Below are 14,760 nucleotides of genomic sequence, written 5' to 3' on the forward strand. Positions count from 1 at the left end.
ATTATTAAAAAGTTTACTGACAACACAGCAAGAAATGCACTAAAACAATATGACACAATATTTAAGGATTCACGAGTGTGCTCTTGTCATTGCCCAAGAAATTATTTGTTTGTATATGTGGCAGGCTGGACATTGCTGTATCCAGCAGTCGATGCTACTCCTAAATGTTTAATCGAACTGTGGGACATGCTTTATGGTAGCACGCTTGATGTAACTACCAGCCAGCAAAAGTAGTGCAAAGTCATACACAGACATCTAATCTAGCATTCTGATGTACAAGGTGTGCAGTATAAATTTGTATTGGATGGACAAATACAGTAGTAAGAGGTGATATTCTGATGGTTTGTATTTTAATAGGTAAATTACAGCAGTATAATAATGCTCCAGAGAGGGTGTGTTTTTGGAACTCCAGACAACTACAAGTTCATAACATTCACCCTGTTATGTTTGTGTGTGTTTTGTGTTTGTGGGTGTGTGTGTGTGTGTGTCTCTTGTGCATGCTGGAAGCTGAATCCAGTGGTTGGAGGGGTATATGGTCCTGAATTTTATGCAGGTAAAGAATCACAGTTCTGAATGGAAAAATGCACTGAATAACATATACTGTACTACAGAATCCTCACTGTTCAGTCTATATATTTACACCTCTCTTTTCATCTTTATTTCCTTCCCTGTGGTGTCTGAGCATCTACCTTGTGCATTAGATCAATACTGAAATAGATCACAGATTTACATATTTCTGAATATGCATGCCTGGATGCACTGATTTATTTGTCGATACACTTGAGTGTGTATGTGTGTGCAGTTGAAGTGGCAGCTTGGTTTCATTTGGTAGAAGTGCTGAGACTTTCCGCTCCCCTTAACTCCTCACCTTTTTGCTCATTAGTCTGAAATCTGTTCATTCCCAGACAGCTTTACAGCACTCTAAATATCCACCCTGACAGAGAGAGGCCATCCACCTCTTTTATTTCTTCCTCCTTCTTTTCCTGCTTTTCCCTCCACCCCTACATCTATCCCTCCAGCCACCAACCTAACCAAACAGCAACTTTAGATCCATTCCTTCAAACCCTGTCTATTAGAAAATATATTAGTATACAACTCATTTGAAACAGCAAACATGTTTTGAAGGAACCAAAATTGAGACTGAGTATGTTTCCTATTAACATAAGGTGGAAATGTTAAAATGAGCAAATATGTTGATTCTGAACATGTCAATAAAATATTAACAGATAAAATATTTGTTTTCCAACAAAACATACAGTCTTGCTGTATAGTGTCCACTTGGATTAACAACTAGGACTGTGGGTACGAACCTGTTTAATGTGACAGTTGTATGTTTTTGTAATATTGCCATTAATAAAAAAAAAGTTGCCTCTGAACATAATCCAACCAGCAATTCCACTGCACCTCTACATAACTGAGAAAACAGTTTAGTAGTATATAAATGCAGTTTTTGAGAGACGAGGTTAGTATCACAGCTGTACTGTTCATCGTTCTCTGTTAATATGTCTGTGTGTGTGTGTTTTGTGGAGTATGTTCATGTTGACATACAAACAGACATGTCTATTCAGGCATTTATAGCACGTCTTTATAAAGCATACAAAAGATAAACTGCTCCATCTCTCCAATAGCACATCCGGTACACACGTAGCTACAGTTACTGTTACAAAAGCTAGTTTAACACCTGTCTGTCTTTTTATTACATCCATTATCCATCCTAACCCTAAATTCACTTAACATACACAGTAAGTAGTACTTAAAAACTAGGAATTCAGCCATTTTATCTAAATAACTGTCTCTCTGGCTGATTAACCTCTTCAACCTGACCTGCATCTTCAAAACAACCAAGCAGCAGCACTTTCTTTTATTGCTGGGATGTTTCTCATTCTGTTTTGTTCTCTCTCTACCACAGTGTAAGCTACAGTCTCTGATAGTAAAACTAATACATGCTTTGCCTTTGAAGGTTTCATAAACTGCAGAAAAAATACTTTGAAAAACAGAACACATGATGGATTAATTTTTGACTTTGTACTAGTTTCATAATCAAAATGAATGCACAGCAGTAGTGCAGTTTACATAGCAATACATTTCAAAGAATTAAATCTTAGGTATTTCCAACAATAATCCAAGGTCAGTTTTTTAAATATCCAATGTTCTTATCCTTATTATTAATATGTCCACATTTAATAGAGGTCAGCTCTGAACGTTTGCACTGTTTTTGGCAGAACTAAAAATTTCAGTTTGGGTTAAAACAAAATGTATTAAACCATTCCTATTTAGGGGGACAGAGTATAAGTAAAAAGAATGCATGTTCATAGAAATTTTCATATCTAGCAGGTTTACAATTTATGGCACTCTGCTATAAACAGAAAGGGAGAGAAAGTGTTCCAAGGTCTAAATAATGAGAGAACTGAGGAGAGGTGAGACAACTTTGGCCCTCTCCGGTCATCAAACTGTCAGTAAGATTTAAGGCAATGCAAACACTTTGGTGACAGCAATACAAAATATTTCATTATTTGAAAAAAAATGCATGAAATGACTTGATGTTGTTTTAAAGAATTACCAGCCATTTCCCACATTTTAAAACTGCAAGAGCCTTTTTGATTAAACTGTTTAACTTTTTCTTGAGCTAAAAAAGATTGGTTAATTAACTAATTTTTCCTTAGTGCCTTCTGTTAAATGAAGCTCCAAAATACTCTTCACTTCAACAATATCCCAGGTTCATAAAAGAGTATTGTACTGTACAATCTGTTGTTTTTATGTACAACACATGTCTTAAAGCTCAAATCTTAATGAGAGATTTCCCAAATATCAGTACTTATTATGAAATTTTGTCAGACTATGATACTGATTCTTGAACCCTGAACCCTAACCTTAAAGTGCCAATGGCTGCTCATTTTGCTCAATTTCAGCCATTTAATGTTTAATCTTGGGTACCTCTAGATTAGCTTTACACCCATTATAACTCCAAACAGTCTGTAATTATTTCAGAGTGATAAAACCAAAGAGCCTCTTCCTAAAAACCAGAAGACAATTTATGAACATGCACAACTCCTGCTGCCGGTGTTGTGTCGAAAGTGGACAGCACAATGAACCACAGCCGCATTGATTAATTTAAATTTCTCCTCCATAGATAGGTAAATAATGGTATATGTACTGATGTAACACTCTAAACAAAACAGGTAATTGAGAAACCCCATATATGAACTGGCATTACGCAGACATACATAGTAACTTCTCCAGCCTTACAACAATTCTCTCTAACATTATAGAAACAACGTATTAAGAGACATACAACGTTATTTTCTTTTAAACCTACCATTAAGTCCCACCAAATAGTGGGAACATCACTCCCTTTCAAGCAGCACCAAAGTCAGTAAATCCAACCGGTGGACACCATGTCTTCGCCCACACGACCACATACAGTCCCGAAGTAGTAAAATTAATTAACAGCTAGCGTAGCACTGACAATTACATCATGTAACGTTAATTCGCTTGTTAACGAGCTTCACTGGCCAGCTGCTTGTAGGTTAGACCCAGTCAAGTAAAACAGCGAGTCCCTGTACAGAAACATTCCCGGACATGCAGTAACCTCACGTCCTGTATTTTTCTCCACATCCTCTGGTCACAGTACAGGAGGTAAAATATAGCCACAAAACCACGTGCAATCAAAAAATCCCACTTTTAAAATGGCACCAGTGGATGTCAGGCAAGCTCACATGAATGTGCAACTGCCTGGAGATTGTGACCATTCAAGGAAATCCTTAAACTATCACATAATACTTTATTTTGTTAGAAAATATCTCACAAGAGAGAGTTTGCGAAATGTATATAAACTAATTTGCTTTGACATAGAAATACTAGAACATATGTACACCTCATTTTTTACTTTAGGTCACGTCTAAGATGGTAATTCACCGTTGTAACATTGTAGATAAGTCAAAAAAGAAGGAAAAGCATGCCATGGGCTCTTTAATCATTACTCATTTATGTAGATGTGGCATCTTTCTATCTTTTGTGTTGTGAATATGTCTCATCAGTTTACAATTAAGCATTGGCAGTAACCGCCAATGAGCGAGCAGGTTTATGTTAATTTTTCCATGGCCTGAACTGTGAGCAGTAAACCAGTGAGAACGCACACTTGCTAATTTGTAGAATGCCAATCCATGGAGTGGTCTTAAATGCACCACTAAAGCTTGGCAAATGACACCATATATCCCTCCTTCCTCTAAGGGGAAGGGAGAATGAATGGAGGGACTGAAAGATAGAAAGAAAAATGGGAAAACTACAGAAACCAGGGAGACTCAGCCATGCTAGTAATCTTTCCCCTCTGTTTTTCAAAATTTCTTCTTCTCATTTTGTGAATCATTCTTGTGGATCGGGTTTACTGGCATTCATTCACAGTGTAGTTGCAATCCCATGCCTCCACCTTGCATTTTGCACTTTCCACAGGTGTTCCAAGTTCCCTCCTGCCTCTAATCTCTCTCTCTGCGCTCCTCTCACCTCCACCTTATGAAAGATGGCACATTTTCACCTGTAAGCAAAAGTGCATGATATTAGGATTCCTTCAGGGATAATTATGACTGTATTTAATCTATCTTGGGCCAGGAGTAAAGCAGGATGTAAAGCTGGATGTTAGGGCGATTAATCAGCCTTTATCAGACGGCTTTTCCCAGTACTCATCAACTGAATTGACCTCCATAAATCCTGGCCAGCTGACAGTGCACTCCATCTCCATTGCTGGGCTCAGCTACAGGTTTATTGTGCACAAATCCCATTCAGAAGAGTGACAGATGACCTCTACATGCATACACACCATGCTCACACACTCATGAATGTAGGTATTCGTGCAAGAATGTAAGCACTGCTGTACAGTCTCTCTGGTATGTATGCAGCAAATCAAGCAGACATTCATTGCTGCATTCAGCACCTCAGCACTGCTGTTACACTAGCTAGTCTAACATCCCTTATCTATCCTCCTAACCCTAAATTCATTTACATACCCAGTAAGTATTACTTAAAAAGTAGGAATCCACCCATTTTAGCTAAGTAACTGTCTGGCTGATTAACCTCTTCAACCTGACCTTCATCTTTAAAACCACAGAGCAGCAACACATTTACTAATCTGAAGTGTTCACTTTCTTTTATTGCTGGGGTGTGTTTCATCCCCCCAACCCCCAAAATAATGCCATATTTGACATACATACTGAGAGCATCTCATCTTTAAAACCACAGAGCAGCAACACATTTACTAATCTGAAGTGTTCACTTTCTTTTATTGCTGGGGTGTGTTTCATCCCCCCAACCCCCAAAATAATGCCATATTTGACATACATACTGAGAGCATCTTTCTTGACCCTGTGCAAATGTGACCAGGCTTCTAAAGGGATTTTGTGCAATAAAGTATATTCATCACAAAAACCTCAGACAGGAAAAGCAGCACTCTGACAACAACACAGCAGGATGAAAGGAAGCACCATAACTTGTAGGGGTGCATCTTGTACCCAAACTATTTCAATCCACCAGCCGAATGTTATGAGTGCTGTCAATTGATTAAAATATTTGATCACAATAAATCACTTAGTGTCCATAGTTAACTCATGATTAATAGCAAAATAATAGCACTTTTTTATCTGTTCTAAACAATGGTGGAAAGTAACTGAGTACATTTACTCAAATACTGTACTTCAGTACAATTTTAAGGTGTCTGTATGTTCATTTTCTGTTACTTCATACATTAACTTCAGTATATTTTAGAGGCAAATATTGTACCTTTAACTCCACTACATTTATTTTTTAAGCTTAGTTACTAGTTACTTTTCAGAACCAGATTAATACCATAAATACTGTATAAAACCTCCTTGATCTATGGAACGTTCACAAGCTACCCAGCAATAATTCAAATTAAATGCATATAAACTATTTAAAACTAGCTCCATCTTTTCCAGCTGTAACATTAAATACACAATAAGGCATCAGTACTTATAATGCAATAATATGTTATACAGGAATGTGAAATGTGCCATTCTGCATTATGACTACTTTTACTTTAAGTACTTTAAATATGTTTTGATGCTAAAATGTTTGTACTTAAGTCATATTTTGAACTTGGACTTTTACTTGTAACAGAGTATTTTTACACTGTTGTATTGCTAGTTTTACTTAAGTAAAGGATCTGAGTACTTTTTCCACCACTGGTTTTAAATATATCTTAAAGGGACCCTGAGGTAACTGGGCTTACTGAGAGAAGTCCAGTAGTCTCTGGTGAGCACAGCCATGTTTGTCTGTCCCAACACCTTTTCATCTTCATACAGGTTGTGTGCCTTGGTTACAGTGGTGGCTCTCAAAGACAATTGATACGTGCAGTGTTTGGATGTGAATTATTTCAAGCAGACCCTCGTCCTCCACAACATTAATCAGCCTGCAAGCTGTAGCCAGCCATTTAGCTATCGCTGTTGAAAGTTTGTTGCTTGTAGAGTTGTCCAGGTGTTTCCTTTGCAAACTCTCCAGCCTTTGGTGAGGAGGAGGGCTCTCTGCATCATCTGTTTGCTTGGCCAGAAAGTGACATTTGAGACTCGACGTACTCCAGTGATAATTCAGTTCACATCAGCACTAAATACAAATAATTTTGGTCTTGTCAAGAGAACCATGTGGCAGAGATTTGAAGCTGAACTTGCCATTCAAAAGACCCTTTTTTTGTTTATCCTTTTCTGCTGCTGCATCACTTTCTGGTTTCCCAAACTACGGGGTAGGCCAAGGGTCATAATCACAGAATGTATGTGTGTTAATTGCGCATCAAAGAAATTTGTGGCATTAAAAAGAACTTGTATTGACTTGTTATTATTGCATTAACTTTGACAACCCTAATTGTTATATTAAACATATTATATTAAAATCAGAGTCCCTGGTAGGCTAGTGGTTAAGGCGCAGCGCTCTTGCCGCTGTGGCCCGGGTTCGAATCAGGGTTGCGTCAGGAAGGGCATCCGGTGTAAAACACATGCCAAATGTCAACATGCGAGTCGTCAGTGTGACGATTCGCTGTGGCGACCGCTAAAAACAGGAAAAGCTGAAAGTGACTTTCTTTCTTCTATATCAGAATCAAAATAATTTTCATTGGCAACTGTATTTTTATATATGGTACAATGGCTCTCGATGTGCTTACCTCAAAACTGTATTTAAGTACAGTACTTGAGTAAATGTACTTAGTTACTTTCCTCAACTGTTTAGAACAGATAAAAAAGTGCTATTATTTTGCAAGCTAACTATGGACATTAATGCAGTTAATCGCATTATAATATAAATATTATACACACACATCTTTATATATAGATAGATAGATAGACACAGAGAGAGAGAGAGAGAGAGAGAGAGATGGAGAGAAATGATGGGTGACAATGAGGATGGAGAAGATGTGGAGGAGAGCAGGAGTCTATCTAAAGAGCCGGTGAATGATCAATGAGAAGGATGGCAATGTGATGGCTGACGATTTAGGAGCAGTAGTGTGATGCATGGCGGAGGACCCATGATGAAACTGAGAGGTGATGCTGAAGATGAGGCATGAAGCCTGGAATCGGGTGAGTCTGATGAAGCTGGCAATGAAAGGGATGGGGGAGGGTTGCAAAAAGCCAACAAATGAAATGACAGCTTACAGCAAGGAGAGGAACAGATTTCAAGTTAGACGGCTGATTGGTTGATTGGTTAATAGAGTAGGATGCCCACAGTCAGCTGACAGAGTTGTAAGTAGAGCGGTAGAGAGAGTCTCTTCCTGATTGAACTACTGTATTAGCTTAATTTGTCTGTCTTCTCATTGCAGCCTCAGTTTAAATTAAATTGTTATTTTAAAAAAACATTATTATACACAATACACTATATGTAGTCTGGTAGAATTGTGATCACTTTCTTTTGTATGTGTGAAATAAATTTGGCTATAACACTGTTAGGTACAGTACCCTCTAGCATCAGTATAAGACAACAAAGGGTGCTTGACAAAGCATCACTATTTGATGCCTTGGAATAAGAATGTTTTGTTCTGCAACAGCATCAATTCTTTTTCAGTGTAGCACCACCAACAACAACTTGCATTGCATTGCTACACACTCGCCCAAATACATAAGTAATGTGATACACTGAAACTTGGTGGGATGAAGTCTGATGAGTCCAGACTTCCACTAATATTTTTGATGAGAGTTTGCATAATAGCCTCGGCTTATGTCAAGTGTGTGTGCGTGTGTGTCTGTGCATGCATATGTGTGTTTGGGTTACTTGGTAAAATAGACTGTATGGGCATGAAGGACAATGAGGGAAATGTAATACTGATTGACTGACTGTGTCCTAGACTGGGTATATGCAAAGCAGGACAAGTGTGTGTGTGTGTGTGTGTGTGTGTTTTCAGCTCGGTATGCAGAATTTGGCAAAGAAGCTCTGTAGAACATGACAAATAAGATTAAAATGCAAAATGCAGGCAGGGAAGTAACAAGGCAAGCAGCTCAGGCCTTTTTAACGTATGCTGAAAAATTTGCAAGTTGGAAGGGTGACATTAGATCAACTCTGGGCTTTGTCATTTTGGAGCCTCATCATTGGTCCAAGACCAGATGATATCACTGGTAGCTATTGACTCTGCCTTTTCTAACTGAATCAATCTGGAGTTTTTAAAAAGTAAGCAGTGATTCGTCATAAAGAATGACTTTAGTCAGCCATTTAAACAATCATCAATCAATTAAATACATTATAGTCATTATATAAGTTGGATCATACAATATGCTATTCTAAATCAAAGGACAATGGTTGTTCCATTGATCAGTTCTGTGCCATTCTGAATGTAAATACAAAAACAGCAGCAAATTCTGAATGCGGATCAAGCTTATATTGTTACATAAAAACTGATTTCAGCCTAGTTGATAGATAGATAGATAGATGCCATTGACATGACATTGTCAACTCCAAACTGTGGGTGGCAAGCAAACTGCTGCTGATCTAGGGAGGTGCACACCCGAGGTCTGAAATGGGCCAACACCAGACTCTGCAGGATCTTCATTATTGAGATATGAGGGCAATTGGTTTGTGATTATTGAGGGTAGATGGAGGTGACTTCTTAGTCACCAGAACAATGCAAGATGTCTTCCACAGCATCAGGACCTTCTCGGGACTCAGGCTAAGTTTGAAGAGAAGGCCTTCAGGACTAGGATCGACTCCATCTTGTTTTTGATCAGTCTATCCAAATGCCACAAGGGGCTTTGTTGGTAGGGGTTGAGGGGTTGCAGGGGGAGGTTGACCGTGCATGCTTGATGACTCGTGTGTCAGAAAAGACAAGATCTCAGACTGGCTGCTTTGCATGTCATTCAAGTAGCAAATGCCATAGGGAGGATGGATGATAGGCTAACATCTAATTTATTTTTGAAAGGCACGTGATCTACCAATACTACCTTTGCAATCAACCGGGTGATCGCAATAAACGTATTGGGCACCCCTGCTGTAACCCATATACCAATAAGCATTTTATTTATATGTTACTAACTTTAATTATATAAGGAGCCGTTAACCCTCTACAGAGGCTTCCATTTGTGGATTGCAGCTCCCTGTGCTGCTGGTGATGGCTACTGTTTACACAACATGGTTTCTAAAAAACTACAGTTAGTGGTGCTGCATTCAGCATGCACACAAGACACTCATGGTTCCTATGGTACTTCAGGTGTACCTACGTTATAAGAACCATCATTGTTTCCAAGTCATCATTCCCATTGTGGAGCCAGTCCTAGTTGACATTGGACGAGAGGCGGGTTACACTCTGGATGGGTCACCAGACCTTCACAGGGCTGACATATAGACAAACAACCACACACACTCACACTCAGTCCTATGGGAAATTTAGAGTCACCAGTCAACCAAAGCTGCATGTCTTTGGACTGTGGGAGGAAGCCAGAGTACCCGGAGAGAACCCATGCAGGCACAGGAAGAACACGCAGACTCAACAAAGAAAGGCCCCAGGTCAGCCTGGGCTCGAATCTGGAACCTCCTTACTGTGAGGCAAGAATGCTAACCACCGCTGCTGCCCAAAAGTGCCTATAGAAATGAATGGATGTGGGCTGCTATGTGACATCATAACTCTGCAAGTTAAAACAATAGCAGACATGGCTGCAAAGGATCTCTGTGGAATAATGAAGAAGTAAAATGCTTGCTTGAAATTTGGACTGACAAAAACATACAAAGACAACTGGATACTACACACAAAAACTCTGACATTTATGAAAGTATTCATCAGCATTTACATGGGTGACACGAGAGGATGCTTCTTCTTTCTTCTTCTTGGCGGATTGCAAACCAATTACATGCATACTGCCACCTACTGTATCAGACTGTATACTTACACAAGTGTGTTGGGGCATGGAACAATGTTACTAATGTGAAAGCAGACCTGCAGGGAAGAGGGGAGCAATCATGCTCAGGCATGGTGCAAAACAATTTTACCTAATATGAAAATATCCTTAGAATCTTTGTGGCTAAGGGATGAAGAAGAGGGTCCAGCTGGGGGTCCTGTGGTGGTTCAGCTTTTTGGTTCTGCTCAGTTTTCCCTCAGTCTGATTCACCTCATCCTTAAAGCAGGGGTCTCCAACATGTTGCTCATTGGTACTAGCAGCTTGCCTAAAGGTTCAGAGAACATACAGTATGTAGCCTACAATGCAGCCATTATATAAATAAACACGTTACACAACAGAATTTCACTCAGTAACCCTGCTCAGACTGCACATTGAGATTACTGTCCTCCTCGGGAGTTTGGACTTGAAGTTTGGACTTATTTACTACAATCGCCCACTGCAAATGTGAACAAGCTGTGCAACAGAACATGGACTAAAGCGCACACATAGCAATGTACAGCATATAGATGGGAGACATCTGTCCCATCGATATAAGTTTATGTGGTGATGATCTGTCCAGCCAAAGTATGTAAAAACTGTGCTCAACACAACATACCCCCAGAACTACAGCATCACCAGAGCCCAGCCACAGCCAAGAAGAAGAGAAGAGAGAGCAGGAGACTAGACAGGAGTAAATATCAGACTGGCTTTTACTCATTGGTGAGAGCTAAAAAAAACCCTGTCAGGGTTACTAACTGTTAATAGCTACTGTCCTGATGTTGCTGTAGAGATCTACTAACATGAAAACAACAACACCACCACAGCAGGGTCTACATCTCTGCTAATGTTATTTATGAAGTACTTCAGTGTAGGCTGTAACCGTATTGATGTCATCCTGTCTCACTGACGTGTAGTTTTTTTCCCCAGGTGTAAAAAGTCATCTACTTCCACCTCTCAAATAAATTAATTAATGTCACGCCAGAAGGTTTGGTCAGTCTTTGCCACTGTCACACCAAATAAGCCTTCAAAGTTTGCAGCCTAACAAACCCATCTCAGCTATCTTATAATAAATTACACTGTATATTATGTGCAGTATGAGCCTATATTGTGTCATCAATAATGTTTCATTCCATTACACACATGATAAATAAGGCAACTGTAATCTCAGTAGCTTTAGCCTGCTAGACTGGTAACAGTCCACTGAACAAAAAAAGTCCAAACCTTTAGTCCTATGATATATCATTCATGAAAAATACCCATAAACCCACCATTGTTCACTCTGCATTGTTCACTTCTGCTTTGAATTTAAAGATTAAAGGGGATTATGTGTATACTATGGATTGTTTTTATGCCCGAGACCATTGAGACTCAAGATAACTACAGCTGATAGACTTCCAACTTCATTTGGCTGCACAAGAACTTACACATGCTTAGCTCTGGATGACTGACAGACCTGTCAGCCAGTGAAATCACGAGCTCTATACCACGTCATAGGATCCTTCAATCTGTGTAGGTAATAGTGTGTAAGGCCTACTTTAGTGTGCAGAAAACAGCCTAAAAGCCCAAACGGTGTTGTTGTTTTTGCAAGATAAACATTATTTTACAGAAGGTTTATCTAGTTTTTTTAATTTATTTCAAAATATATTATATTTTACAGTTTTAGTCAGTTTAGTGCTTTCTTCACCAGACTTTGACCTGGATTTGTTCAGCTTTGTGGCTGCCACTCCATTTTGTTTCTAGGTTCACCAGGCATACCCTGCAGTCACATATTCCCATTCAAAAACAAATAAAAACTTCAGTTTAACTTCATATACATATAAGGTTTTGTGCCTCTGTATGGCAGGTTTAATATGACTTATGCTAATTCTGAATGTTTGATAGTAAACTACACAGTGTTACCTACCAAAAGAGACCAGGGACATGAACATGATCCTCAGGGTACACAATTACTGATTATTATTATTATTATATTCAGACTTGGGCACAAAAAGGGGGGCTGAAAGGTAAATGGCTGTACACTCTTAACAATGGGCATGTAGGTAGGGATGAGATGTACATGGCTGTCATTGGCCAGTGGGGTGGTGGTGGTGGTGATGCACTGGAAATGTTTTTTATGTTCAAGTTAAGTCAAGTCCTGAAAATCTGAACTCAAGTCAGACTCCAGTCACTACAACACTACTGACAGTTCAATGTCCAGGATACAGAGACACTCCTTCACACTAACATGTCTGGAATTACACAATCTCCAACTCCCTCTTCTTTCTTTCCTGTCTGAAAGCTGGTGATGGCAGAGTTTAAGTGTGGAATATGTTACTGCAGCCACATCTCAGTAAAACACATAAAACTGCATTCACGATATTCGTGCTGGGTCTCAGCCAGCACAGTAAGCTCATACATCTTCTTCGCCAAGGACCTCACAACCCCCATACTGACAGAAGAAAGAAGCAGTTATACTTTCTCTTCCTGGCTTTGTTTTTGGCTCTAACTCTACAACCTTGTTGTCTCTTTCTTAGCTCATCTTGGTTTTGGGGCCTCATTCTGGGCAGTGTGGGTTTTGAGATCACAAGAAGAGCAAGAAAATGTCTGGATAGTAATTAGTACAAAATGCTTCTACAAATAACAAGAACAACTACTACAACTGGCTGCCATTACACTGGCACTACCTAATGCAGCTGCTTGAATGTGTTATATCTTTATCCCATTCAAGTATATCAAATATGGCATTTCAGCTCTGGATGAGTGTGTAATGAGTGTGATCATTATTTAAAACAGTTTCTGCAAATGCTTCATTTGAAACAAGGCCATAAATGCTTTCTCTTTTATTGCTGCTCATGCTGCCACTCCAGTTGACATGGCCATTGTCAGATGTATCTACTCACTGAAGATAAATGTAGTTCACACTAATGTATAGCAGCCTCACTGTATTGTAGCATGTAGATTGTTTTTCTGTGAATCAATTTAAAACCCAGTTAGCCACACAGCAATAAAACCTGTGGGTTCTATCACTGTCCTGGAATTGAGGAGTGATGTATTAATAACAGAGAGATCTAGACACATACACACACACAAGGTCAGCTGCAAAAAATAAGTGCATATGTACAGAAAATAATTTAATTTAAGACATTTTATAACTGTATTTGATTTGTTCTTATTGTAAACAACTCCTGCTAACATCACAAGCAATTCTCATTCAGCGCCTACATTATATGATGTTGTGCAAGATCTGCATGCAGACTTGAGTGCACTCTTGTACTACTTTATGCATGTGTGTATCTGTAAATATTGTTGTTTATTCATTTTATGGGACTCCTGGCTGTCAGGAGGAGGCCCCACCATTTTTCTTGGATTATTACAGCACCACTGTAGCATGCACAACCCATAGCTCATCATCAAATCGCATTCATACACTGTACATCACAGCAACAGCAACATGCACATGCACATCCTCATGTTCTGTCATACACACACAAGAGGGATGAATGTATGGATGTCTCATATTAAGAAAGTGAGGGAAGATGAAGTTAGCTTGAGGGAAATTGATCTGTTGCTCAGAATATATCACCAGTGGACTGTGCTGGCTGTGTGACATATGAATGATTTTGTCTAACTATTTAAGAGTATGCAGCGATAGGAACAACACATGGTAAAGAATTTCCATCACTTTAGATAAATGGAGGGGTGAGAGGGACCGAATATTTTGGTCTTCTGTAGAGCAAACTATGTTTTTCTCTGCTGCTGCAGACAACAGGTGTAGTCATCTATTTCCAGGGCCTCTCTGAGGTCCAAGGTGCTTTACTGTATATTAATTTGTAAAGCAATAATCTGTATGTGGTAGGGTTTACTGCCCACAGGTGATAGTGTTGAAGGTTCTATATTAAATTATACACACAAAATATACTGCACAAATAGGTGTCAAATTAAAGAAAAACCCTGAATAAATGAGTGGTCTCTTCCAGGATGACAGTACCCCCATCCACAGGGCATGAGGAGTGATTATGAAAATGATATGAATCTTATGTTACAGCCTTTACAGACACCCGATCCCATCCCATTTGAACACCTATGGCACATTGTGGACTGGCATGTTAGATGGTGTCTCCACCACCATCATCAAAACACCAAATGAGGGAATATGTTTTGGAAGAATGGTGTTCATACCTCCAGTAGTTCAGAAACCTGTCAAATGAATCCCAAGGTTCTTGTGGCACATGGTGGCCCAAAACCTTACTAAGACACTTTATTTGGGGTTTTCCTTTAATTTGACACCCATCTGTATTAGTCAAGTATATTGATAGACATCTAAGTCTAACAGATTGTGAACAGTAGTATGAATTCCTCTCAAACTTATATCAAAGTATCTGACACAGAATTCCTGATTACTTGTTGCAGATACATTAAATGTGAATTCCCA

General features: G+C 39.1%; 1 protein-coding gene across 7 annotated transcripts in view; it reads left to right on the forward strand.

The window, feature by feature from the left end:
• Positions 1-14,760, forward strand: part of LOC109968637 (RNA binding protein fox-1 homolog 3-like) — a 644,376-nt gene that overhangs the window by 569,339 nt on the left and 60,277 nt on the right. For all 7 annotated transcript variants that reach the window (XM_020615037.1, XM_020615034.1, XM_020615039.1 and 4 more), the window contains one exon: positions 500-553. In XM_020615037.1, coding sequence (XP_020470693.1) covers positions 500-553 — 54 coding nt within the window. The remainder of the gene's footprint in view (positions 1-499; positions 554-14,760) is intronic.

This window comes from Monopterus albus, unplaced genomic scaffold (assembly GCF_001952655.1).
Source record: "Monopterus albus unplaced genomic scaffold, M_albus_1.0 scaffold156.1, whole genome shotgun sequence".
Classification (NCBI taxonomy): domain Eukaryota; kingdom Metazoa; phylum Chordata; class Actinopteri; order Synbranchiformes; family Synbranchidae; genus Monopterus; species Monopterus albus.